The sequence below is a fragment of the Chinchilla lanigera genome, unplaced genomic scaffold (assembly GCF_000276665.1).
Source record: "Chinchilla lanigera isolate Chin_1 unplaced genomic scaffold, ChiLan1.0 scaffold00002, whole genome shotgun sequence".
Classification (NCBI taxonomy): domain Eukaryota; kingdom Metazoa; phylum Chordata; class Mammalia; order Rodentia; family Chinchillidae; genus Chinchilla; species Chinchilla lanigera.
In genome coordinates this window covers 54,223,080-54,249,983 of record NW_004955403.1, presented here as the reverse complement: position 1 = coordinate 54,249,983, position 26,904 = coordinate 54,223,080, and the positions used below count along the sequence as shown (strand labels likewise).

At 45.1% G+C, this 26,904-nt stretch overlaps 1 protein-coding gene across 7 annotated transcripts in view; it reads left to right on the top strand.

The window, feature by feature from the left end:
• The window catches only part of Mcph1 (microcephalin 1), a gene marked incomplete at its 5' end in the record, with an annotated part of 129,748 nt that overhangs the window by 23,218 nt on the left and 79,626 nt on the right, over positions 1-26,904 (top strand). For 4 of the 7 annotated variants that reach the window (XM_013514643.1, XM_013514640.1, XM_013514630.1 and 1 more), the window contains 1 exon segment: positions 9,148-9,311. In XM_013514643.1, coding sequence (XP_013370097.1) covers positions 9,148-9,311 — 164 coding nt within the window. 7 annotated transcript variants of the gene reach the window in all.

Sequence of the window (26,904 nt, the reverse complement as noted above, 5' to 3'; positions counted from 1 at the left end):
TACATTTCCCTCTTGCCTTCTCAGTCTTACAGAAAGTCAGCAGTGCACTCTCTGAACAGGAGCTAGAGCAGAGTCTTTTCCTGGCCAGCCCAGCCCTTCAACATGACGTGGCCACGTGTGCGGAGGCCACAGGTGGGGCCCTTCAGACCTGGGGTCATGCTAGTGAGGCTGTGTATATTAAAGAGAAATTAAGATGAGCCCCTGATTATTTCTAGAAAGAGGTTGTATGAAAAAGTAAATTTTGATATATCTTCTTATCAATAATTTTTGAAGAAACTCTGGGTAATGTTAAATGTAAGAAAATGGGGGTTTTTTTTGTCTTTTTTTCGAGGCAGGGTCTCACTATGCAGTTCAGGCTGGCCTTGAACTTACTCTGTGGCCCAAGCTGGTCTCAAACCCACAACAATCCTCCTGCCTCAGCCTCCCAAGTGCTGGGATTATAGGCATGTACCGGAAAGGAAGTATTTTTAAAGCATTTTCCTCCAGTAGAAAGTTCATTTCGAATAGCACTTGTTTGGCTTTGCTTTAGGCATGTCACTTAATTTATTTTACTCCTATCTTTAACTATACACATTACAATGACTTATTTATTGAACATATAATAATGAACTATATAATTTTAATAATTGCAGCAAAAGTAGCAATAATAAAAAACATTTTGCACTTAGGTTCTGGCAAAGTTAAAGAAATCTTGAGCTTTGACAGTATTGATCTGAAAATTTGGTTAAAATTTGAATAAAAGTTGAGTGTGGTGGCACATACCTGTAATCTCAGCACTCTGGAGGCTGAGACAGGAAGATCAAAGGTGCAAGCCTAGCCTTAGTGACTTAGTGAGACCCTGTCTCAAGTAGAAATACTATAAATAATTTTTAAAGGGCTGAGGACGTAGCTCAGGGTGAAGGTCTGGATTCGATCCCAAGTACTGTCAAATCACACAAAAAAGAAGAGGACCAGTTTTCTCTACTCTTCAAATGATTGTAACCACCATTTTCAAGATAAAGAAGTCTTGGGGGTTAAAATAATTAGGCACATATTACATACCTCTTCCTTGAGCATAAACACCCCAAAATTATCTCACAAAAAGATTAAAACACTTTTTAAAGCCTACTTTTTATATCTTAGCTTTCTGAACATGTTAAAATTGACAAAAAACTACGTTACATTAGGCCTAATGTGTTTTAAAAATATTTGTGAAATGACGTTGGTGCTAAAGTATTAAGCAGCATGAGTGCAGAATTGTTTCCATAAGTTCAGAATACCCGGGTTTTAGAGCCCGCATTCTCAGATTTCTCCAGTGTGTGTTTTAAGCTTTTGGTGACATGACCGTGCGGGAGGGGAGCCTGGTTTCCCCCAGTGTGGCCCTCTCGGTCTTGCTGTGGTCGGGAGTGGGTGGTCTCGAAGGCGCTGCACTCCCCATTCCAGGACCGCGCCCTCTGTGTCCATAGCCCGGGCCCCTGGCAGAGTGGAGGAGGGCGCGAGGCCGCACTGACCTGGTGGAGAGGAAAAGCGCGTGGAGATCCCGTGGCAGAGCCGTCGCGGGTGCGGGCCAGGCCCCGGCGTGACTCGGCGTGACTCAGATGGGGTCTTCCGTTCGCCCTGGCACAGGCCATCCTCTGCAGTCGTCTGCCATAGTTCATGTCGTCCCCAAGAGAAACCTTTGTGTTGCCCAGCCTAGATCTAGCCCCTTTCATTGATGTTTTAAATTGTCCCCTGGCGCTCAGCAAATCTACCGTAGATGAAACTAGAAAGCCTTCTTCAGTTTACCTGGAAGCTCCCTACCTACCAGGACTTCAGAGCATGGACGACTGCTCGGTACGTGCAGCCAGACCTCTCTGCTCTCCCCTGCTGGAATAAAAGTCAATTTTTGTTGCCAGTGCCTTGCAGTTGTTGCTGTTGTCCCCAGCACAGTGTGTAATAAAGGTTTCCAGAACAAATTACCGATTCAGTAATAAATATAACAACAGGAATGGAAGGAGACTTAATTTTTAAAATAATCTTTAAGTATTTTTTTTTTTTTACATTTTTATTCCCAGTTTTATAAGCAGTACTCAAGTACATTCATTCCCATTGTAACAAAGACTGTTAAAAGAACACAATCTTCCTACATCACATTCCTTACCCTTCCTCCCAGCAGGTAAAGCTATAAAATAGTCTGCCTCTCCTGACTCAGGTGTCTTTCTGGTTTGTGAGGAGCAGTGTAGGCTCCGCCCCGGGAGGTGCGTTCCTGGGGCAGGCGGGGCAGATGCTTACATCACATGGGTCAGCGGGGAGCGGTGAGCGAGTGGGAGAAGGGCAGAGGTGAAGGGGAGGAGGCTTCTGTGAGGTGGTAGAGAAGAGGCCTGTGACCACTGCTGAAATCACGCTTCAGTGCAAGGTCAGGCAGGTACGGGAGTCCTTAAGTAGGCAGAAGCCCACAGGCAGAAGGGGCCAGTGTAGCAGAAAGCCCTGGAGCGGAAGGTGGGGGGGATCTGTGATCAGTGCCCTCTGTCCCCACTAAGGCACAGGTTGTTTTGATTAGTTTTCCAGTGTGTTCAAAAGCCACTTGGGATTTTGAGCCAGGGGAGACCAAATCAATTTGCTGTGAATGTAACCCTGGATACTTGAAAAAGTTGTGGTTTAGAGTGTTTGCCACTGGAAGCAATCACAATCAGCAGTGTGTCCTTCCAGACATCGGTGCGTGTGGGCACACGTGTCACAGCAAGCATCGTTTATGGGCTACTTGTGCACACATGGACTTACATTATGCTAGTGCCTCAAAATTTTTTACTTAATATTTCTGATATATTTGAATCAATAGATTCATTTCACTTTTTAGTATAGCCTATTTCTGTTATGGGCCAGGTAGTAAAGACTACATTTTGCGGGCCAAATCGAGGTATGTAGATACTTGTGTAGATAATGAAGTGATAGGAATAAGACATGTTTCATGTCTGGATCTAGCCCCCCGCAAAGCCTGATGCAGTCATGGGGGGCAGGATGTTCAGAGGTGGCTGAATCTAGAGTTTGTGATTGGTTCATTGTCTAGTGCTAGGATTGGTGGTGTGAGTGCTGCACCCACCCTAGGGCCGGCAGCTTGCATACAAGGGAGGGAAAGAGGCTGGCCCCTCCCTTTTGCTCCTGTTGCTTTGCAGAGTGAAACCACCACAAACTGAGCTAAATAAACCTTTCCTTCCTTAATTTGGGGCATTGAGTATATTGTCTCAGCAATAACAGAAAAGTATTCATAAGTTTTTTTTTTTTTTTTGGTTTTTCTCCGGTACCGGGAACCGAACTCACAACCTTGCGCTTGCCAGGCAGGCGCTTTGCCGCTGAGCTAAATCCCCAGCCCCAACAACAGAAAAGTAAATAAGACACTTTTACAAAATATATATTGAAGGAAGTAAAGATTGAGTAAAAGTTTTGAGAGTTTTGAGATTCAGGTCTAGTACTGAGAATAATAGAATTCTTAGGGGAAAGAGAAAATTACATTTCACTTAACTGAGGTTCAAATTGAGCATTTCCTTTACCAAAATTAATTTCATGAATGCTGATGAATAATTCTTCTGTAGTGAGATTTTATGTATTTCGTCTCTGAAGATGTCTTTTCACATAGTAAATGTCACAGCCTCGTAGCAGTTCATGAGCAGAGGGTTCTCATCATATTCATTGCTTAGAAGGTATTTACAGAATTCTGTTGGATTGTTGGTGCCTTCCAATGTGCTGATTAGTCACTGCAATTGAAAGCTCAGTGGAAGCCCTTCAATTTTGCACACGGGGATTTTACATTATGGAAGTCCCTTGGTTCTCGCATCAGCCCTGGAAATGCTGCTGGAAACTGTCTGAGCTCAGGAAAAAATGTCCACAGCAAATGCACATGAGAAAGGAGACCGTTTTTTGTAACTTTTGACAGTGCATAAAGCTTGATATTTTATTGAAATAATCCCTCTCCTGTTCTGACACTGCTGACTGCAACTGTTAAACTACCTGGGGTCACTTTGAACTGCCACATAGATAGAACCAGTTGTCATCCTGAGTTGGCTGGGGCATGGCTGGGGGCCCAGTTCCCTCTCACTAATAAAGAGGAAAAAGGGTTTTCTCAGGAACCATGTGACCACCAGTGGAAACAGGTCCTTCCCCCACTCCACTGTCATTGGTTTAATACATTCCCACCGGCTTGAACCACCAATAGTGTATGAATGAGTTTCATCCAGTGGCGGTACCACTGCTAAGAACAGATCTAATCACTTTGTTGGTCTTTTTACTGGTAAAATTAATAAAGATGCTGAGTGGGACAGATGTGTGCATACCACTGGTGGTCTAAGCCGCCTAGCACAAGACATGAATTATGGCCCCATTGTGAATGTGTTATTACAGATTTTCTTCGGTGCTGTGTGATGGGATTTCACATGTCAGCATCTTACAGATATATGTTGGCCTCTAAGCAGTGTGGACATGTCCAACTGTGTGACCATTAATCCTGAGATCCATCAAGTTGGTTGGATTAAGAATGCCTAGCAGATTAGTAAAGTGTGCTTTTGGGCGCGTTTGGGTGGGACAAGGAGACACAACTTTGTGTGCTATATCTGGTTCCTAGTCCCTTCTCTCTGGTGCTATTCCCTTCTCTGTTTCCTGGCTGCCATGAGCTAAGCACCTCTGCCCTACCGCGTTCTTCTGCCATGATGTTTTGCCTTGGGGGCACCTGACCGTGAACTGAATCCCACGAAACTGAGCCAGATTAAATCTCTGATTCATGGATTTGGGTATGACGTCTCAGTGATGGGAAAGCTAACTAGTGCAAACCATGAGTGCAAATCAAAGACGGTTGTCACCAGCTGCTGGATATGGAAGATAGTTAGCTGTCTTACCAACACCATCTACCAGATCTTCATGGAGACAAGTTTCAGGTACAGACATTTGTTGAATATTTGTCAGCAAGCAGATAGGAAACAGTCCACCAAAGAGGTAGTTATTGAAGTCCCAGTCTCTGCTGCTTAGTTGTCTGCCTTCCGTTATATGAAAAGTTCTAATAAAAGGCAGACAGTATTCTCAGGGCAAGTTTCTGTAAACTTATTGTTAGCCTCAGGGTACTAGATACCCTTTGAACATGCATTTTATCTTATGGCTATTGGATGTCACTCCTGGGATATTCGCTTCTGCCCATAGATGGGTGTGCCCAACCCGTGTGGGTAGGAGATGTCCCTGCGTGTGTAAGTGAATCTGTCCTCCTTGAGTTTGTGAATATAATCAATGAGATGCTGACATGCTGCTTAAGCAGCTGGTGATGTCACTGGTTGTAGCTCATTTCTCTCACTCATTCTAGAAGGAAAGCATTCAGTACAGGGCCTATGGGCTGTGGCATTGTCTCTGGACTATGGTGCCTGTTAACGTGGTTGACCACTCCTGGAATGTTTTTGATAGGAGTGAACTAACACCTATATTCATATCGCACAATCTACCAAAGCCTCCAAACTGTAGTGTAGCCATTATTACGAAGTTTCATTGTAATGGATCAGTCTGACACATGACAAGTACACCCATGCCAACTTGACAGCTGTGGCACTGCCTGCAGCTCTAGGTTGGGAGGACTGTGAGGCTCTGAGGAGAAATGCCATGATGGACTAGGAGTGTCTACCGAGGGGGGTGACAACTGGGTTCAGCGTGGGGTTTACTTAGAATGTCACTGCGGTAGAAAACTACAGGCAAAAACGCTGCCATTAATTGTAAAAGACACATTCATAATTCATAATCCTAAAGTAATTACTTTTTATTTTAAATTGGATTTGTAACTATATGGATTTGCAGCTGCTTTGGTATCTCACTGAAAGCAGCATGAGGAATCAGTTAAAAATGTTTTTGTATGAGGTTTATAACAAATGAACTTAGGCAATCATAGACACTTTAATATTGTTTGATGTATAGTATTTTGCATATCCTGGGTATTCATTCAAGAGTGAGTGTAAATTATGGTAGCAATGTAGGTATACATGCATTCCTTAAATATTTTAAATTAAGGCATTATTGTACTTTTTGGCAATTCACATAATCCACAAATATATTCAGAAGCATGGTTCAGCCCTCCTCCCCCAAAGAATCTGTCCTACTCCCTGGGCATTATGACTGCAAGCAAGCTTCCCAGCTCAGTATGGGTGGGACAGCCTCAACAGGAAGGCTGGCCTGGAGGAGAGAAGGCTGAGGAAGACCTAGCTGGCTGTCCTTTCAGCCATCCATTTTCCAGTAATCTCCCACATCCGAGTGCTGAAATAGACACAATGACATAATATTAGGAGGAAGCTCTACTCTTTCCATAAAGGTTAGACAAGTAGGAAGATATGATCAAAATGATCTATGTAAAATATCAAGGAATTCAAAGGATACAGATAACTCCCACTGGGAAATTATATAATGTTAAAACTATTTTGTATATAGAAAACTCTTATTTAGTTGTTTCTACAATAATGATAATGGAAAAACTTGCACATTAGCTGTTGAGCATTATTCAGTTTTCCCTTTTCCCCAAGTTAACAAAGAAAGTTTGTTATTCTGACAGATGAGTCTGCAGAGGCTCAGCAGGATTCATTTTTGCAGAACTTGGGTGTGTCTTGCCTGTACCCCAGAGGTACATATGGAAAGGAATTTCTCTAGGTATCTTTAAAGGTTCTTTTCACAGTGTTAAGACTTTGCATTCTGTGGGGCTCAGAAGAAATTTCTCATTGAGATGCTGTTAAATATCCTTATATATTAAAGTGTTGGATTCTTGGATCAGCTTCAGAGTCCTTGACTTTGATGTAGTACCTAATACTCAGAATGTCCCCTCTTCAGTGGGCTGTTGGAATTCGCCATACTGAATTGGCCATGTCTTAGAGCCGGAAAGTAAGGTGTGCAAGAAGATGAGTATGCAAGCATCGATTTCTCAGGCCCTGGCTCGAGGTGCAGCCTTAACCCGGGCCAAGCTTCTCTTCTTCCCTTTCCTAGGACTCAGTCACTCTCATCATCATGCCGCCTCCTTCTGCCTGCAGAGTGGCTTCACTGCACGTTTTCTTTTCTTTTTTCTCTTGATTTTTAATACAAGGTCTCACTGTGTAGTTCAGGCTGGCCTTAAACTCACTATGGCACCGAGGCTGGACTTGAACTCAGGGCAATCCTCCTGCCTCACCCTCCCGAGTGCAGGGATTACAAGCATATACCATCACGCCCAGCTCACTGGACATCTTCCATACCAAACTTTTTCTTCACCTTACTTATTTCTGTTGAGATGTGAGGGTTATTTGACTTGCACACTGAAAATTGAACAGTGACCACTGTCTAACTTCCTTTGATGTGTCTGTATTTTGAAGACATTGTTAACCCAAACAATTTTTTAATGGTAAAATTTTAGGCAGTATAATGTGGAGATAAAAATTCTGGAGCACTGCAGTTACTTTCTCTCCATTTGATTATTTTGTGAAAAGGAAAACAATCGTGTGTAATGAAGTTAAAATGCAAGTGAGCGTAGTGTAGGATTTACAGCTTTCACAGGGAGATATCATGGACTGAGCTGTGCCCCCACCTTCTCCTGTCGGAGCCCTAACCCCGAGTGGGATGGTAGTGGGGAGCGCCCATCCACAAGGCAGAAGTCGGCTGGCACCGGAGCCCGACCGTATGTGACACAGACTGCCTCCTCCACACTAGTCTCGTAGAACTACCTTGCGTTCTCAGCTGTTTTTGATTTCCTGTTAACGTCCTTGAGGAAAACCCATCAGCACATTAACAGAATGTATAAAATATTTTAAATAACAAGCTATTTACTTCCACCATGTTGTGGCTACATGCTTTGTGGAATCCTGAAACATATCTGTGGCAATATCCGTCCTTCTTACGTTTTAGGAGGCTGTGATGCATTTCCTAGTTTTTGTTTACAGAATGCTTTTCAAGCTGTTTTATTGGTAGCAAGAGCAGAGGCAAGTGACTACTAGAAAATCTTACTTGAATACACAGTAACCTGCAGACTTACTCAGGATTTAGTAAGAAGAGAATCTTTAGCCCCAATTTTGTTTATCTTGCTGTTTTAGTTTGATATACACCCTCTTTATGTGTATTTTAAAAGGCAAATGCATAGTGGATACAATTAATATGAATTGTAATGATCTAACTATCATCTTAGATCTTAAAGATGAAAAATAAGTTCTATTCATCCCCACCCTAGGAGATAGGAGTTCTGAGCATTAAAAAAGGCAAAAATCATTGAAAGTAGGAAGTAATGCATAAATGACGGATGATCTTTCCTTCAAAGAAGTGAGTTTAGCTAGACTTTAGAATAAAATGTAAATTGCCTAACACCCTTGTGCATGGCCTCCTAGCCCCCTGCTCCGTCAGCAGCCTGTGTTGAGCTGGTGGAGGTCTCTGTGGTCAGGACCCCAGTCTGTAGCAGGGAAAGGACAGTCTCTGCCACTTGCCAGAGACAGGAGGAGGTGGGCGTCCGTCTGTGGTTTGAGTGTCCAGAGGAATCCAGTTTGGAGGTTTATAGGCAAAGAATGTTGGTTTGTGGCCCTGAACCCAAACTTAAAATTTTTACAGGCCCAAGTTGCAGGCAGCCAGCTTGAATTCAGGAAAACATTTAAGCGTGGTGGTTCTGCATTTTTTTCACTTAGCTAGAACTTTGGTTTTGAAAACAGTGGAAGTTTTCCTGTCAGACTCACTAAAACTTGGTTGTACTTGGTTTCATCATATTGTCCAAGAGATTTGAGGTGGACATGTGGGGAACCTCATCAGCCGTCATTTGTAGACAAGACCGAAGCTTTGTACTGGAGATTGCTTCCTACAGAAACGCAAACCCCGGGACTGAGTTGCTTGCTGCCTCTGACACGGCATTTCTTCTCTGAGGAGCTGGTTGTACGCTTAGGATCTAAGAACTGAAGGCTGAGTAATGCGTAAGGAATAGACATACATTAATCTCGCATTATCAAATGGACTAATGTGGTAGTATTCAAATTGTAACGAAATAGACAAAAGTAGTTTCTGACTGTTGGGTTAATGAATCGCTTTGGACACTCCACAGATTAAACCAAACATTCTAAATAGATATTAAAGCACCAGGTATAAGCGGTATTACTTAAAGGGCTACAGTTTCCCATTAACCATTTGCATAAATAAGTGTAATTTTAAATTTTTGTTTTGCTTCATTTGCATTAGGTAACAAGGAGGCCATCAGAGCTCTAGCTAACCTTCAGTCTACTTGGGTTTTAGATGTTAAAAACGGACCTACAAGGTATGACGTTCCAGACAGCTCGTGGGAAGGTGTTCAGGACCTCATCAGACGTCATGAGCAGTCAAAAAAAAGGGACAAAAGCCAGAAGGTCAGTGTGCAAAAATATTTCAGGCTTTTAAACGCTGCTACATGAAATGCTGTCCTCTGGATTAATGAAGCAAACGAGCCTAGGCCACTGCATTTATTTTAAAAATACAAGTGAATGTTAGAAAAGTCTAATGTAAGACAGTGTTGCTGGCATTCAGGGCAGAGTTGGTATTGAGCTTTCCTGTCGTCTGTACATGTCAGGCTCGTGAAAACGTCCACACCACATGACAGCACTGGTTGCCTGTCAGGTCTGAATGTACTAGATAGGAATATGAAGTAGTAAACCTTCGATTTCTGACCCAGGCATGGTTTGACCTACAGCGCTCAGTCACACTAAGCCAACTGTCCAGCTTTCTTTTAAATTGTTTATTTTGAGACAGGATCTTACAGAGTCACTGAATTGTTCAGATTGGGCTCAAACTTGGGATCCTCCTATCTCAGCCTTACAGAGCACTGGGGTTACACTCAGCTACGTGCTCGGCTCTGATGATCCTTTTTCTTTAATGGTAAACTTGAAGTAGCACAGATAGTGTCCTGTCCTAGCAGCCCTGTGGGGCAAGCTGGCTGAGAGCTCATCCCGAGTTCTGTGCACCCTGAAGCAGAGATACGAAAGGTAGGAAGGTCAGGAGGACTGGAGAGCCTGGAGCCTGGACACAGAGCAGCTCAGTGGGGAGTGGTGGCCGGGGAGTAGACGCCAGAACCTGCCCAAAGAGAGGCTGCTCAGCGCAGGAGCTTTTTGCACAGTTGCTCTCCTCCTCGGTGTTCTGTGGCTGCCCTGTGGTTGTCATACTGTACTGGTATGTTTGTTCTTGGCCTTCTTCCGGTCACAGCCTTTCTATCTTTGATCTGTCCTGGAAAAGTCTTAGCAGCTGTTTTTTTCTGCCTCTTTTTCAGTGTCTTCACTGCTGGGAATTCAGCTACTTGTGTTATGCTGTACATCTGAAGCCCACACCTCATGTTTTTCTGTATGCTGGTCTCTTACAGCTCTCATTTCTTTCGGAGTTACTTTTATGTATATTTTTTTACATTTCATCTTGCAGTCTTTGTAAGTCTATTCTGATGCCAAACATACATGTTCAGTTTTAACATCTTTATTGTACTTTTCAGCCTATGTAATTGTTTGAATTTATCACTTTTGGTACTCTTAACAAAATTATTAATCTTATGTGAAGTATAATTAGTTAGAAACTGTTAAGTTTATTTTCCAGCTCCTGTTTGTTTCTGTTATCTGTTGTTATCTTAGTTTTCAATCATGTGATCCATACCTGTATGCCTGGCTATTTTTGGTTGTCTTCCTATCAGGAATCCGAGATAATTTGAAGTTGGGCTTCTGTCTTCGTGATGCAAACTGTACCCAGGGAACATGAGCCTCAGAGGCTGTTTCATCTTTGAGGGCTTCTGCCCGACCTCACTGTGCTAACCTGCAGTGTCTTTCCATAGCTGATGCTTGCTTATCTGCGTCTAGTCCAGCTTTGCTAATTGATCACAGTGAGAAGGTTCTTCCTAACTACTTAGGCGTCCATTACCAGAAATAATGGGTATATTTTAATGGCCTTTTAAAAAAAGAAAACAGGAAGAAGAAGACTTTTTTAAATAGACATTTTTCTTTATGAGACAGGGTCTCACGCTGTAGCCCAGGCAAGCCTGTCATTCTCAGCAATCCTCCTGCGTTGGCCCCTTGAATGCTGGGATTAAGGCGTGTGCCACCACACCCAGCTGTAAGTAGAATTTTGATACAGACCCTTCTGAAAGAGAGCAGCGAAAGACCTAGTGAAGAAAAAGATTTTTAAAATTAACTTTGTCGTCACAGTTTGCAAAAGACACACTAAACAAACATCTGAAATAACCTTAGTGCAGTTTCTCTTAAGGAGCAAAAACAAACCTGAGTCAATGAAAAAGTAAGAATCTTAGAGTTGCAACTTCTACTATAATGTTTTTGGTTTGGGACCTACTTTTAATGGGTAAAATCATGTATAAATTGGTGGGGAAATCAGTTGTCTTTTTAAGACTTACCTTATTTTATATTTTTGGTTTTTTGAGACAGAGTCTCACTGTGTAGTTCAGACTGATCTTGAACTCACCGTGTAGCCCAGGCTGCCTCAAACTCACAGTGATCCTCCTGCCGCAGCCTCCCAACTGCTGGAATTACAGGCATGTGCCACCACACCCATCTTAGACTTACTTTAAACATGTATTTATAAATTTGTTGAGCCTTTCTGATTTTGACAGTACAGTTAAGCAATTTCAGTACTTGGTACTCTGAGTTTACCATGTAAATGCCTTTTTAGAGGGAGAATTGTAAGATATGGTGACAAATTTTAACCTATTTCTTACTTTTTAGATGTTGTCAAACATAGACCCTAAAGAAAATGTAGGTTCAATGCTAGCACTCTGCCAAAAGTACATGAATGTTTTTCCTTCAAGGTTTTTTCTTTATTCTACTACTTCTGGGTTTGTTGTTGTTTAAAAGATTATTATCTTCAGCAAGATTTTTACCCTGAGTCTGGATAGTTTTTCCTAAGTGGCTGAGTTATAAAATCTCATTTTGAAGCCATGTCTGCCAGTCCCGAGTGTTCCGAGGAGAGGGCAGGCTGCGGGTCAGAGCACAGAAATGTTTACAGATGGCTTTCATAAGCTTGGAGGCCCAGGGAGAATCGGAGGACCAAATGCAGTGCTCTTATTTTGACAGTGGTTAAAAAAAAGAACTACCCATCGGATAGAATGCTTACGTTCCTAAAAATTTCTTAAATAGGCTAGGAAGCAGATGAATAATATCTTGCATATGTTTTGGTAATTGTTTGTTCTCACATTGTTTTCCAAAACGTGAACCCATAAGGACATAGACTGCGTCCTGTCCATGTGCTAATGCTGAGCATAATGCAGTAGCATACACAGAATAATTCTGAGCAAGTAAGGGATGCATTAATTTCCTTTCTACTTTTTGAGTGGAAATGTTTAAATCATTTCTGGTACTCCTAACCATCACTGAGTAATGTTAAATCATCATCATGACTTCTTTTCTTTGTGTGTATTCCTCAGCTTGGGAGATGGTTTTGTATCAGTTAAGAATGTATTTTCAGGTGGGTGTGGTGGTGCACATCTGAAATCCCAGCACTCTGGAAGACTGGGGCAGGAGGAGCACAAGTTCAAGCCCAGTGTGGGCATTTGAGCAGCTTAGCAAGACCCAATCTTAAAAGAAAAGGAAAGGAAAAGGAAACAGAAAGGAACAGGCTGGGGATGTAGCTCACCGGGAGGGCCTGGAACTGCAATCAGTCCATCCACCCGTAGGGTGTATTCTCCAGCCAAGGGCTGACTATTGTGCGCATTGCTGTTGAGGTGCTGACTCCGGGGTTCGTTTCTGCTGTTTCCCTCCTCTAAGAAAGATGGCCTGGAATGAGTATTTCACTGCTCTAACGGAGGCGATAAGACTATGAATGTAATTTTCCATTTTGCAGTAATTCCAGGGCCTTGGCTGTTTGCCATTAGACAGTGCACTTGGCTGGAAGCATATACTTTTGTAACTGGTTTTGATATTAAATTTAACTTTCAAGTTGGAAGTAACAATGACTCATCAAAATGACAGGTGATATTTATTTATCTTGAAAATTCAGCACGAATATTTTGTTATTAAACATTTATGGGAATTGCAACACTTCCTCAAGGATGACACACTCTAAAATGTCCGTGTAAATAATTCCCCATTGTTCATGCCTGCTGTACACGGCGAGATAGGGCCTGTCTCGTGGGTGGCTCGTCCGAGTGCCGGTCCCTTCCCACTGGTTTAACTGAGCCCAGAGGTGTCCTGGATCCCCGGCGCAGGTGCCCAGCGATCTGCAGCCCCTGTGATGACCCTCTCTTGGCAGCGGGCCTGGGTGGCAGTGAGGGGACGTGCTCGTTGTGACAGGTGTGGGGTCCATCCCCCCCCACACATGAGTCTGAGACCGTGTAAACCCAGCTGCAGCTCGATGGGCCAGAGTTGCATAAAGTTCCCACAAGCATGTTATTTTTTTCTTGTTATGCATGAGAGAGAATATTTCTATAACAAACATGAAGTAGAATCTCCAAAGCCGTCCGTCTTCCTTCACGGTGCCTTCCTGTTCATGCAGGAGGCTTTGAAGTGCACGCGTGATGAAGTGCCCAGGTCAGAAATCATCAAACATGCTTCCACTGGAGTTGGGGAAGGTGAGGGCCGGTCCGGGTAGGTCCCCGTGTGCCCTCAGTGCTCACATTGCGCCCATAAAAAGCTGGAGGCCAAGGTCAGCGAGTGCACTTCCTGCTGGGAGCGGCCTTCCTGCTGCCGACCCAGGAGCTGTGTGAGGCAATCTGTTGGAGATCTGCTGGGAGACAGTGGTACCCTGGGCAAAGGAGAGGGTACAGGCCCCACTTAAATACTTGCAGTTGTTAGCTTTCACAGTGTAGCTTAAAAATAATCCACTAATTTGCAGGCGGAGATCACTCTCCCCAGGACAGCTCTGCTAGCCAGTTAGGTAAATGTAGTAATCCATGATAATTTGCCCTAGTCAGTTTTGAGATACGCAGAAGCTCAAACAGAAATGACAATGTGCTGAAGTAACAAGCCTGAATCCTTATGTTTAGAAAGAGATGGAAAAGGCTCTGTGGGTGTGAAGACGCTGTGGGTAGACGGGTGAACTGATGCTCAGCTCTAGTCTCCCTTAGTGCAGGTCTGCAGCGAGCAGCCCTTTGCCAGGGAGCACTCACATGGCAGTGCTTCCCGCTCCCCAGAGCCCACTCTGTCCCCAGGCGGCTCATCGGAGCTCATCACGATCATTCTGCTCTCTGACCAGCACTTACTTTGCGAACATGACTCACTTCTGTCCAATAGGATGTGAAAGGAAGTCGTACTGGCAGTTTTCTAGAAATGCACTGTCTCACTGCAGATAGCCCTGGGAAGAAATGGCTGGACGGATCCCTGGTTCCCTGCAGCCAGAGGTCGCAGCCAAAGGAGGGAACCCGAGAGAGGAAGGCGCGGGAGGCCCGGGGGGCAGGAGGCTGCACAGCTTACAGCTTGTTTCCACTGACATCAGAGGGCTGTTCTCTTCAGGGACCATTGCTTCATCTCTGTGTGCCTCAGACATGATGTTACGGACGCATCCAGAAATGCATAGCTGTGTCCATCTGTCCAAAGGGCCGGACCTCACTTCAGGCGGGAGGGTTTCCCCAAGCAGGTGCCAGGTTCTTCTTTGGAGGAACATGATTTCCTCCCTAGTCATAAGGATTTTATGACTTTGCCTTTCCTTAGGTCTGTTTAACACTTTACTCATTTTAAAATGTATTGCTTTCTAAATATTTAGGAATATAAATTATTGGCTATTAATTGAGGATAATTTTGATTTTTTAAAAAAGGAATAAAATTAGGATTATTCAACAGGAAAGAGTTAAATAGAAGGGACAGATTAAAACTGCAATTTAAACTCAAGCATTATTATAGTTTGCTAAAAAAATGAAATACGAATACTTTCAAATAGATTTTTGGCAATGCTCTTGTGACTTTTGGATGTGAGTTAGGATTCAGTTCATATGTCAGTGGTCTCCATGTAAGAAAATAACACCAAATTGAGGCACTCTCAGACCGGAGCGGTTTAGTGTGAAGCACTTTGTCTTCATTGTCAGTGCTTTTCAGGTTCAAATATGTTATGCTTTTGAAGTTACGCCTTTTTATTTCTCTGCAGAATTATCTTCTGTTTTTCATTTTTAAATGTATTTGCTCTTTTAATCTAATTCTGTTCCTTACAAAGACACTAAAATGTGTCTCAGTTTATAGAGTTGCAACTTTTTCCTTTTTTGTCTTTGGTCTTGTTTACTAATTTGTTCCACTTCCTCAGATGAATTTTACGAGGAGGAGGCACAGATAGGAAACTCAGAGTCAGAAGCAGTGTAAGGGTGGGCTTCGAGGCACCGTCCTCACGGAATTTGCAGGCAGAGATCACTCTCCCCAGGACAGCTCTGCTAGCCAGGAGCTCCCAGGACCTTGCTGGCCCCGAGCTGCTCTGGTGAGTTGGGGGGCGTGCAGTGGGTTGGTGGGAGTTGTTTCTGCCCTGCACCTGAGCAAGACTCTCGAAGCCCACACCTCAGGGTCAGAAGCGTGAACGCCATGCCCGTAGCCCGCCTTTTCTGTGATGGCCAGAGATGACTGTCAGGCCCTGCTGCTCACCTGCCCACACTCTGCAGCTCCTCTTCCTGTGTGCCACCCTGCAGTGCCTCCTGGATCTTCTGCATTTGGAGGGTTGTAATTTATCACTGGCATTTGTGGAGGAAGGGCAGTTGTCCCAGATTTAGCTGCCCAGAGCCCTGCGAAGCTGAGGGCCTGGCTCCTGTCCACTGTCCCCGCCCTAGGCCTACTCTCCTGAATGGAGGACAAGGCTAGCCTGAGGGTCCTCCTGTCTACAGCTTCTCCACTGGCCTCCCTCGAGCCCTGGCTCCAGACCTGGGAGATGATGTGCAAAGGCCCAGAGGGGGTTCGAGTCCTAGATGTGCAGTGTGCTGGCTGAGACATCTTAACGAGGCTACGCATTCTTTTTAACAACTTAGACATTAATGACCAACTACTTGAATGTGTACTTTGTGTTTTAATTTCTTAAATCTTCAGTATGATGCACATTCAAAACTGCTACAGATGCTATATTGATCACTATTACTGTAGTATTTTAAAACTTTTAGAAAAAGTAGTCTGAGTAATAGGAGTCTCTAGAATTCTCCAAATAAAACTATTTCACACAAGAAGGGATAGTGAAGTTATGAAGCCATTGATTCAAGAAGTTAAAGAATTTGTGTCCAGTGTTCTGGATTCAGCCAGCTTCAGAGCATGGGATTCATCATACCGAAGATGAGTGTGGACAGTGCGAAGGGCGCTGCTGGGGTCACAGAACCGGTCTCGGCTCACCAGCGAAGCTGAGAAGATGCGTCAGGCGGTGTGGCTGCCGGGCTGGATAGGGTCGTCCTCAGGAAGTGGCTTGAAAACTCTTATCACCTTTGCTTTGTTCTTTTTTATATTTTCTCTATCTTCACAACGCGCATGATAACTGATTCTTTTAGTTCCCGTATGTCCAGTTGACTTCTATCAGCAGTGAACAAGACTAATAATATTTGTGAAAATGTGAATTCTGTTCTTTTTATTTTTAAGGAAAAGTTTTATTGTTTACCTGAAAACTGGTGCCTAATCCCATAAGATTTCAGAGAATGTTTTCTTTGAACATGTTTCCTTTTATCACTAATAAAACAATACATTTGTTTAACTTGACTTACCTTTGATCTTACTGACACAAACCACCAACAGTATTTCCCGAATGTCACAGTTGCCCGCTGCCTCATCCCGCCATCCTCCACGACCCCTGGGCACAGCTGCTTGACAAGCTGCCAAGGGCACTTCGCTTCTATTCCTGGCTGCCCCTGCTCGGAAGGCTTCACGGCCCCCGTGGGTACCATGACTGCATGGTCCGGCACTTTCCTGACTGTCAGGAACAGCCCTGCCTGCTCTTCGTCCATTAGAAAACAGTGGTAGGGACATAAAAGGGTTGTTTGTCTTCTTTCTCTAATGGCATTCTATGACAGATACGTGGAAGTGTGAAAGGGGTGACGGGGATGAAAGTGGGAACACTCAGTTTGCTCTGAACACATTGCAAATAATAATGTAGCAGTTTCAGTGGGTGCTGAGGCTGCCCATAGAATGGAGTTTTATGTACTTTGTCCACTTCTGAGATCCTCATACTTTTAACTAAAATGTTAGTGTGTGGCTTTATGCTTTTACTTTGATGAATACACAAAAAGCCCCAGGGTCTCCAGGCTGCGTCTGGAGCATCCCTTTCCCTGTGCTTCGTGGTTAGCAGAGTGATAGCTCCCTGCCCCTCGCTCTGGTTAGGAAGGTAAGGGGGTTCTCAACCTGTGTTGTCCCAGACGCTGGGAGAAAATGTGTGTGATCTCTAGGGGAAGGAGTGTATAAGCTACGTGAATCATTTCTTTCATCTAGCAAGAATGAAGAAGATTCCATTTTCTTGTAAACTGACACCATTGCAGAGGGACTTGTCTACCTTTTTCTCCAGATCTTTTCACAACAGAGACTCCTTCAATGTAGGTACTGTAGCTTTTAAACAATTTTGAATTTTGTAAAAGATTTAGTAGGCAAGTGCTCTACCAGTGAGCTAAATTCCTAGCTCTTTTTTACATTATCATTTTACTTTGAGACAGGGTCTTATCAGGCTGGCCTCACAATTGAGATCTTTGAGCTCAGTGTCCCAAGGACGGTAGCTGAGACTGTCGGAGTGTGTGCCGCCATGCCCAGTGCAGTCTCCTTTAAACAAAGATTCACAAAGATTCGACTTCCTGTCTTAGTTGAGTAGAAACAAAAGATGTTCCCTGCTAATTGCATGATCTAACTGCATAATTACTGTACTAAGAGTAAGCAGTTCTGGAGGCAGAGTGTGTTCAGAGCGCCAGCTTTTATCTTTCTTCCCAGATGTTTGCGCTCACTCTCTCCTAGTTCAGGTCCTCCCTCCCTCTCACTTGCATGCTTCTCATATCCCCCCGGGCGGCAGAAAGCTGAGCCACCCACCACTTTATCGCTGCTCTAGCATCATTTCTGCCTGTGTTGCCCTGGGCCAGCTGGTGGCCCCCATCCTTTCTGCCCAGGCTCTTGCAGAGTTTACTGTTCTGTCTCTGTACTTCCCCAGTTTTAGCCCAGTTCTTCCCCAGAGTTACTTTCTTTGCCTCCTGGAGGTAGCTTTTATAATGTTGATCTCCTAAGTGCTTCTTGCTTGTTTATTCCCCCTGCCTGGGGGCATTCGGGACCCACTCCATCCACCGAGTTCCTATCCTCCCGTGGACCCTTAGCTTAGTTGCTGGTCTTGGTCGCTGTCCTGGCCACGTCCCCACTTGGGCCTGTTGTTTTCTTTCCTTGAACTCTGGACTATACTGCTCTCTGATGATAGCAAGAATTTGATTGGGTCATGGTTTCTTATTGCTAGGCTGTCGCCTCAGTCCTGGAGCCTCTTGAGCACAGCAGTGGCCCTTTGCTGTGTCCCTCCTGTCTGCTTTATGCTTGGTGATGGCCCAGCCACTGCATATATCCTCACTGAACCTTTAGTGCCCGACAGTATTCCCAGAGGTATTGATGAGAACTGAGCAACGTGGAGACTCTGAAGACTGGGTGATGTGAGCGCATCTGGCCAGGTACAGTGGGGCTCAAGCTGATTTTCCCACAAGGGAGAATGAAGTCAGCTAAGGTGCTACCAAGCCGAACAGTTTCACATCTATCAGTTACCTGCAGTGTACAGAGAGGGCCAGAAGTTGCGCAGAGACAACCCCAGGGCTGGAGTCTTGACAGCAGGGAGAGGTATACTGTAGATACTGCCCGGCACCCTGCAGGGACACGTGTTTCCTCCGGGCTCCACTGTTCATCAGATAATCCTGGAGAAAGATTGTTCCCAGGTGCAGCAGAAGGCTGAACTCACTGGATTTATTTACATAGGTGCAAGATGTAATTTGCCAGGAAGGCCTTAAGTTGGATCTGTGGGATATTTTTTTAAGGAAACTCAGATTGCTCATTTAAACCCACCCAAGAGCTTACCAGCACAGTTCACTTGCAGTACTATAAATCTGGGTGGATTCCCTTTCTCTGAGGTCCCCAGCGTATCCTGTGGCTCCTGGACCCTCCGTGCTCACCTGCATATCTGGGGAACCTGGTGAGCCAGGCCGAGCTTGTTTCCCCAGGGGACTTGGAAAGCACTGGCTCACATGGCCAGCCTTGGTTCTTCGGTGTCTGCTGCATTGCTAGAAGAGCGTCATTCTCACGTGGGGCATCCCGTGCACGCCCGGGCTGTGAGGCAGTGCTTTTAGTTACGTCCTGATTACTGAGAAGACAAATGCTGTGCGAATCTGTGCAGACAGTTATATTGCCCCCAAAACGAGTACTCACTGACAGTTTCTCAGTTCTGGTGAGGTCAGGCAGGGTGAGTAAGATACCATTTCCAAATGCTTCCTGGCTGTTTACAAAGACACAGCCTGCTGAATTTTTATGAGATAGAGAAAGCATAAAAAGAGAATAGGCTTTCTGTAGGTGCACAGTACAGAACATCAAAAAATTAACAGTACTCCAAGTAGACCCACAGTCCTCCCTCGGTGGCTTACTTACGCCTAGTAATTAATTTTTATTCTGCTTGGGCCTGGCTTCGGAGCCCTAGGAACCCATCTGTTTCTCAACTTGCGTTCCAGAAATCCTGATTTAATCCTTTGGGAGGGTCAGAGTAAAACAAACAGGAATCTGTAGATTATTGTTGTTAACTGACTGTTGACAGTTACCACAACTGAACGATCAGAGGAGAGTTCATTATAAGAATAATTGCAAATAACAAAGCTGGTCATGGTGTGCAAAATAAAGTTTTAGACAAAAATATCAGTGATTAACCTTACTTTTTTAAAATATAGCTTTACTTTCTAGAAAGGGAATTGCCTGAATTCTATTCCCAGTACAAAAAAAAGAATTGAAGAACATAGTGTTGTAGGAAAAAATCATTACCTATAATAAAATAGTCCTGAGATATACCATGACTATGTGAGGCATAGAATTAGAAAACAGATCTGCCTAGTGGGAGTACAAGTTCACGTGTGGGTGATAATGATGTCTTGCCATGCAGACTGAACCATGTAGGACTGACTGTCCTCTTTTATTTGAAATTTTGTGCTGTGCTACTCATCGATGGTAACATATCAAATGGACACAAGTATTTGTAGCGCATGGTTTTTTATAAAGTAGTGAACAAATACTTGTTATTTTTTAGGTGTCTGGGAAATTTCAGATACCTTTAGGTGCAAAAAATATTTAGGATTTGACTTAGGGAAGGCAAAATATCAGAAGTTGTTAGGAAACTTTAAACACCTGATTTAAGACAAGGTCATGGGTTACTTAGAAATACTGAACATAAGGAATGCTCACTTACTTGCCAAGCAAATATGAACAGCTTTTGGAAGAATATCCATGAGTAGAACAAAAATGTACATTCTTATGCTTTATGTCACTACCACAGAAAAGACATAGCTGCTTTAATTAAACTGAGAATTCCGTTTCCTTAACTTCTTGGAATTTTAAGAATACTCAGTGGATCTGTCAGAGTTTTCATTAGAGAAACAGACATAACACAAGACACACAGATGCATAAGAAATTACAAGATTGCCTTACAGGCAATCAGCCAGCGTCACGTGAGGAAGCATGCAGAGTGTCTGCACACTGGAGACCGAAGGATTCAGTCCAAGATCTGGAGTTCACTGCAGCACTCCATGCAAGTCTGTATCTGGAGGCCAGTGGGTCTGTGACAGAAGGCTGACAAGTCTGCACCAGAAGGCTGAAGGACCCAAGGTGGAAGCCAGAGTCTGAGCTAGAAGCTGAAGGCGAAGACTGGCCAAAGAATGGAAGCCTCCTCCTTTCCCTTTTATACCATCCAGGTGATGAGCTGCCCTAGGGTGGGTTCTCTACACCCTAGGGTACAGAATTACTTAACCGATTTAGTTAAACTTCTAAACCTCTCAAGTTAACAGTCAACCACTACACTCAGTTTACCGGTGCCTATTTATTGCTGTGCCAGTCACAATAAAGGTTCGTAAAGAAATGGCATAATCTTGTCTAGCAACATGTCACCCACAGAAGCGTAATCTCAGCTACATTGAGAGTCTAGTACCAGAGCAGTGAGCGCCTGGCCCTGATAGACAGTGCTGGGGTGTGGACTGAGAGTGTCTCTCACAGAATCTTTTACCTGCTGGATGGCCTACACCCCGTTGTCTGGCCTGTGACCAGGGGTCCCTCACATAGGAAACTTGTGTATCTCCACTGGTGGACCCCATGTGCTGTTCGACCTGTGTCCAGGCTGTGGTGCGTGGCATCACTGCTGCCGTCAGCCTGCCTTGAGCTCTCCTTGGCGTTGCAGCAGCCCGGGGTGGCCCCTCAGTCTCAGATGGGAAATGAAGGGCCCGGGTCCCACCCCAACAGGGAGTAAGTTCACAGAGTCGTTACTCCTGTGTCCTAGGCAGGGACAGTGTGTGAGTCTGGAGGGCAGATGTCCATTCCAGGTTGTGCAGGGCAGCCCTGAAGAGTCAGATGGACAACAGAGACAGCCTGTGGGCAAGAGCCTTCATTGAGGCCAGGGCGTTATCCAGACAGCTTTCCCATAGGAAGTCTTAGTCAGTAGGTCTCAAGCAAGCTGGTAGGAGTTCTTTGGGTCACACTGACTGAGCACTGGTCGTGATAGTGTATCTGCACAGACCGGGCAGGACGAGGGGCCGTGGGACTCAGCAGATGGGTGCCTCTGGCTGTCCTTGGGAAGGTGCTCCCCGGGAGGAGCCAACATTTGAGTTGGCCACACTGAAAACCTGGCAGAGTGGGTGGAGACCTGGAAACTGTCTGAGTGGCAGAGTCCTGGTTCTGTAGGAGAAAGCTGGACTTCGAGTTAAGAGAGGTGCCGAGGCAACGTGGAGTATACATGTTCAGCGATGGCCTTTCAGGAGGACAGGCATCTATAAACCTCCGCACAGACACAAAGAGTTTACAGCTTCCATTCTAAAAATTCAGTCAGGGATTAGGCATAACAGAAATACAAAACTCAGACCATATGTCTACTTTCTGGCGGCATGAAATCCTTAGTTCTTTTGAGGTCAAACTAGAAAACCAGATGTACTAAAAAAACTAAGAAGACTCTTATTTTTACCAATGAAGACAAGATTTCTATAAACTGTGTACCCATTTATTTATTTACTTGTTTATTTTAAAGAGAAAAAACAGTAACAGTGATACAAAATTTCAAAACAAGATTGTAGGAGAGTAACAATGGATACTACCTTGCATGTTGCTATTTGCAGAGTAGATGCTCAGATTATAAGATATAGGCATGAAAAATTGATCGAACAATATAAGCACAAACCTTTCTTTTCAGTGAACGAATAGAAATTAGTGATATAACTATTTTAGAAATTAGTAGTACAACTACCGTGTGTGTGTGTGTGTGTGTGTGTGTGTGTGTGTGTGTGTATAGATAGATAGATAGATAGATTTATTTATTTATTTTTCCTTTCCGCTTCTTTTCTCCTTTCCCCCATCCCAGTTTCTCTTTCCTTTTGAACAGTTTCTTTCCCTTTCACAATATCTATTGTACATTTTGGACCTTATTTACTCTTTCAGCTTCTTACAATAGGGAGACAATACAATGTTTACACATGCGAGTGATTTATTTCATTTATGAGTGTGGTCTCAAGTCGCATCCATTTGCCTATAAAAGACTCAAGTTTGTCAAGCTTCTTCATAGCTGAGTAGTACTTCATTGTATAAAAAAGGCCACATCTTTCTCTATTCCTCGGTTGATGAGCGTTTGGATTGTTTCCAAGTGTGCACCCAATTTTGCGATCATTAAATGGTCAGACCAGGAAGCCAAGGGAAGCCAGCACCAGAAATCAAGAATGAAAATCCAGTTCTCGCTGTCTCCAGCAGATGGGAGTCTGGAGCACAGGACAGGAGCTGAGCCCGGTGGTGAGTCCCTGGTACGGGGGAAGGAAGCATTGAGGCTCCCTTGGCCCACTTCCCTAGCCAGGAAACCAGGTCGGGCCCACAGTGCCCGCTCAGAGACACAGATGCACAGCTCAGCTGTCCTTTCTGTCTGGGCACGGGAGCAGCTCCCTGATGAGGAGGTTCCAGAGGGGGGCCTGGCTTTGTGGGCAGGCAGATGGGAGTCGCAGGTGTCTCATGGGGATCTTGAGGGAGCCCGGCCTCGGGTCTGAGTCTCTGAGGAAGGGTGCAGGTAGTGTCGTCGTGGACGCAGGGAGCAGTGTGGTCCTCTGGACGAGATTCTGCTGAGAATGCTTGTAAAAGTTAGGTTGTCCTTTGGTCTCTCCCGGTATTAAACATGGCTTACTGATTCCCATTAGATTTGAGAGTCTAACTCCATATTTCATTTGGAGTGGGACGGTGAAGTCAGGTTCACGTATGGTTCAAGAGAACGAACTGTGTTAGCTTTTGTGCTGCCGTCACTGAAATGTGGATAGCAGAGGTAACAAATGACTAAGTTAAGAAATGCTCAGATGCTCGTGTAATGACACCCAGGGGGGATAATTTACAGACTGTTGACCAGTGCTTACTTTCAGCAGAATCAGTGATCATGCAGTGTCCTGGGAGTAACTCAGTGCGCTGCAGGACGGGGCCACGTGGCCTGTCAGGTGCAAAGTCACCAAGCAGGAGCTGCAGAAAGACTCTCGAGTCAGTGCGTTCACCAGCAGCGGTCATATTGGGTATAACCGATGATTACAAGGCGTTTTGCAATTTTCCAGTCTGATGTTACTCCCAGGGGGTGACACCACTTGGCTTTGACTCACAGAGACTCTGTTCCTCACAGCAGAGCAGGCTGATGCCAGCCGCACCTCACAGGCTTTCAAGGCAAAAGGCGAGGGGAGCCTGCACCCTCTGAAGGCCCTGGAAGAGGTTACAGACTTATTTACATGCAGTACACTTACACGTGCTATGAGTCTCCAAGTTCTAGGTGATGGAAGCTTAAGGAGCATCCTGACCTACTGAAAGAAATAGGTGCTTGGGGCTTCAGGGCGGAGGGGCACCAGGAAGGCGTTTGTTCGGCCTTCAGCGCTGACGAACCCAGACCTGGAGCGTTGACTGCATTCTCCCAGCATTGTAATGAACTTGTTTGGTTTCACTGTGGAACTCACAGGTCACAGTGTTTAGGGACATAGTGGTCTGGTCAAATGAGACCACTCAGTGGTCCATGGAAGGCTGCATACAGACATTTAAGATGTGAGAGGATACAGCACTCCAGGGGGACCACTGAGAATGATGATCAGGAAGCTAAGTCCAAAAGACTCAAGTGTCTTCCTTACCTGGAGCCCCCGGGAGCCAAATCAAGCAAAATGACACAGGTCAAACTCGAGGCAACATAGACAGGACAGTTCAGTGGTATCTGAACTCAGTGAGCCATGCTCTGTGCAGAGTGTGATGGCAACAAGGACCTTACTGCACTGTGCACGGCCCAGCTGAAAGAGGTGTCCAGTTGTTTTGCTGGCCTAGTAACTCAAACCATGGTAGCCTGGAGACTCATCATAGGAAACATTGAGATGAAGAAATCTTGGGAAACACAAGCTTGTTATCCAACACTTAGGGATGCGCTGAGCTGGAGCTCTTCTTTGCTGGCAAAGCTCAGCGGCTGACGGGTCAAGAATCACTCTCTGGGGAGGGCCTTCCAGACAGGTGCCGACCCCCCGAGGAGTGTGCCGGGCTGTCTGGCTAATGCAGAAAGGTCTGTTTAGCTCACGAGTGTGTGGGGCACTAGCAGTGTTCCAAGGAGAGTCAAAGGTAGTGAAGAGTGAGGACTGGAAAGCAGCTCTGCACGCTCCTGTCGGCCTGGTGGACACAGCTGTGGACATCACTTCCCCTTCCTGGAGCCTGAAGGTCCGCGAGCTGGTTAACGTGGGCCTTCACTCCTCCGCTTAGCTCCCGCTGGCTGCCACTGGGACAGTGAGGAATGTGGGGAGGCCTTGTCGCTAATCACACTCCTACCTGGCACAGGAGCGAGCATAAGTGACCGATGGCAGTCAGCACCATGCGCTGTTCTTACCGACCAGTTTGCTGTCACCTCCTTATCTGTCCTCCGTCTTCCCTCCTTTCCTCTCCCCACCCCTCCCTTCCCGTCTCCTCATCTGCTTTTTTTGAGACAGTCTTGGTCTGTGGTGTATGCCGGCCTTGAACTCACTGTGTAATGAAGTCCAGGCTAGGATTTGTGGTGCCCTTCCTGTCTCAGCCTCCCCAGTACTGGGATTACAGATGTGCACCACCATGTCCAGCGTGTTTCTTTTCATTATTATTATTATTATTATTTACCTATAAAACCAGAGCCTTTGCGTACTATTTTGGGAGTGTTTATTCTGGGCGGCTAGAATTGGTGATGTTCCTGGGTGTTCATCCTCCTTTTGGCTTGAATGAGCTCTGTTTGCATACTTGATAAGCCTCAACTTACCCTTCAGTTGACAGTGAGTGCTAGTGTTGTTGAGATGTCTTAGTAAATCCTAAACTAGCATTTTTCGCCTGAGAGACTGTCAGCTTTGTGTCACTGCGACAGGATACTTGGAAGTGTTTATTTGACTCAGTGTGGGAGGCCCCGCCCATGCATGATCCCGGGCCCGAGTGCTGTCTTCTGTGGTGACGCAGCAGATCACGGCAGGTGTGCGTGACAGGGTGAGACCACAGCATTGTGGCTAGGAAACCTGAGACCAAGCAGGGTGCCAAAGCGGCCCCAGCAACCTGAGCCCTTTCAGCAGGCCCTGCCACATACAGCTTCCAGCCCCTCCCTACAGTCCACACCGAGACCCAACGCGTACCACGTGGGCCTTTAGGGAATGTTAGTGACCTGAACTGTCGCAGACGGGAGTCAGCAGAACCCCTGCTGGCCGCATCTTGCGTTTCTGCCCCGCAGAAGAATTATTTGCATAACTATCAGTTCCCTATAACATACAAAGTTGTAAAGTAGCTCAGAAATACTGATAGGCGTAAACCCCAGCGATGTAAGGTAAACAGTGCAAAGTGGTTCACTTTTCCTCTCCAACCTGATTTTACAGCTTCACCTTTTTGGCTGTATTTACCGTATCATATATCCATCCATTTCTCCATCCATCATTTTAAAATTCATTTCCAAATAGCCACAGATATCAATATCTGCCATACTCTTAAGAGCTCCTTTGATTAATCAAGAGTCATACCAGATGTATTTTCATAGCCCTCCCTTGCAAGATCAGTAAGCACAGTGCTTAATCATATTACAGACTGCTTTTCATTTCATCATTACACTGTAGGCCAGGGCCCATCTGTCCCATGGGTTTAACATGCACCGTCTGCCTTGGCATCAGCGGGCACCCTGTGCCCGAGGGTAGTGCTTGCCTCTTCAGGGTTCTGCAGGTGGGCCGTATACAAGAAGCTTTAGTCTTCTAGATTTCTTATTAGACATCTGCAAGTCAGAGGATATGGATGCTGGGGCTGGGGATTTAGCTCAGTGGCAAAAGTGCCTGCCTGGCAAGCGCAAGGTCGTGAGTTCGGTTCCTGGTACCGGAGAAAAACCAAAAAAAAAACAACAACAGAAGATATGGATGCACAGTGTTAGTTTTGATTGTTTTCTGGCCTGCTGAGTATTTTTTTCTCCCCACCTTGGGTTGGGAGTGCCCCTATAAAAAGTTTCTCTCCTTCAGCCTGGCTGGGATGTGGGCAAGCTTCGGGTGGACTTGGAATCTGCGCATCACACAGGCGCTGACACAGATCTTGGCATGAGTCTCTGGCTTGGACCATGTTAATGGGTATGGCAGTTCAGAGACTAGATTAACAAATGACATGGGATATATCTGTGTATGTAAAGTATATATATATATATAAAGATGGCTCAGCAGACATCAACTTTTGTTTCCTATTTTGCATTGATCCATTTATAATGAATAAGTAACAAGTGTCTTCTTGTTGTCCACCCGGCAGTGTGGGTGCTGGGGAGAGAATAGAAAACAAAGTTCCCGTGCTTGTGGACTCCCGCTCTGCTTTTGAGGGAGGGCAAGGGTAGACAGT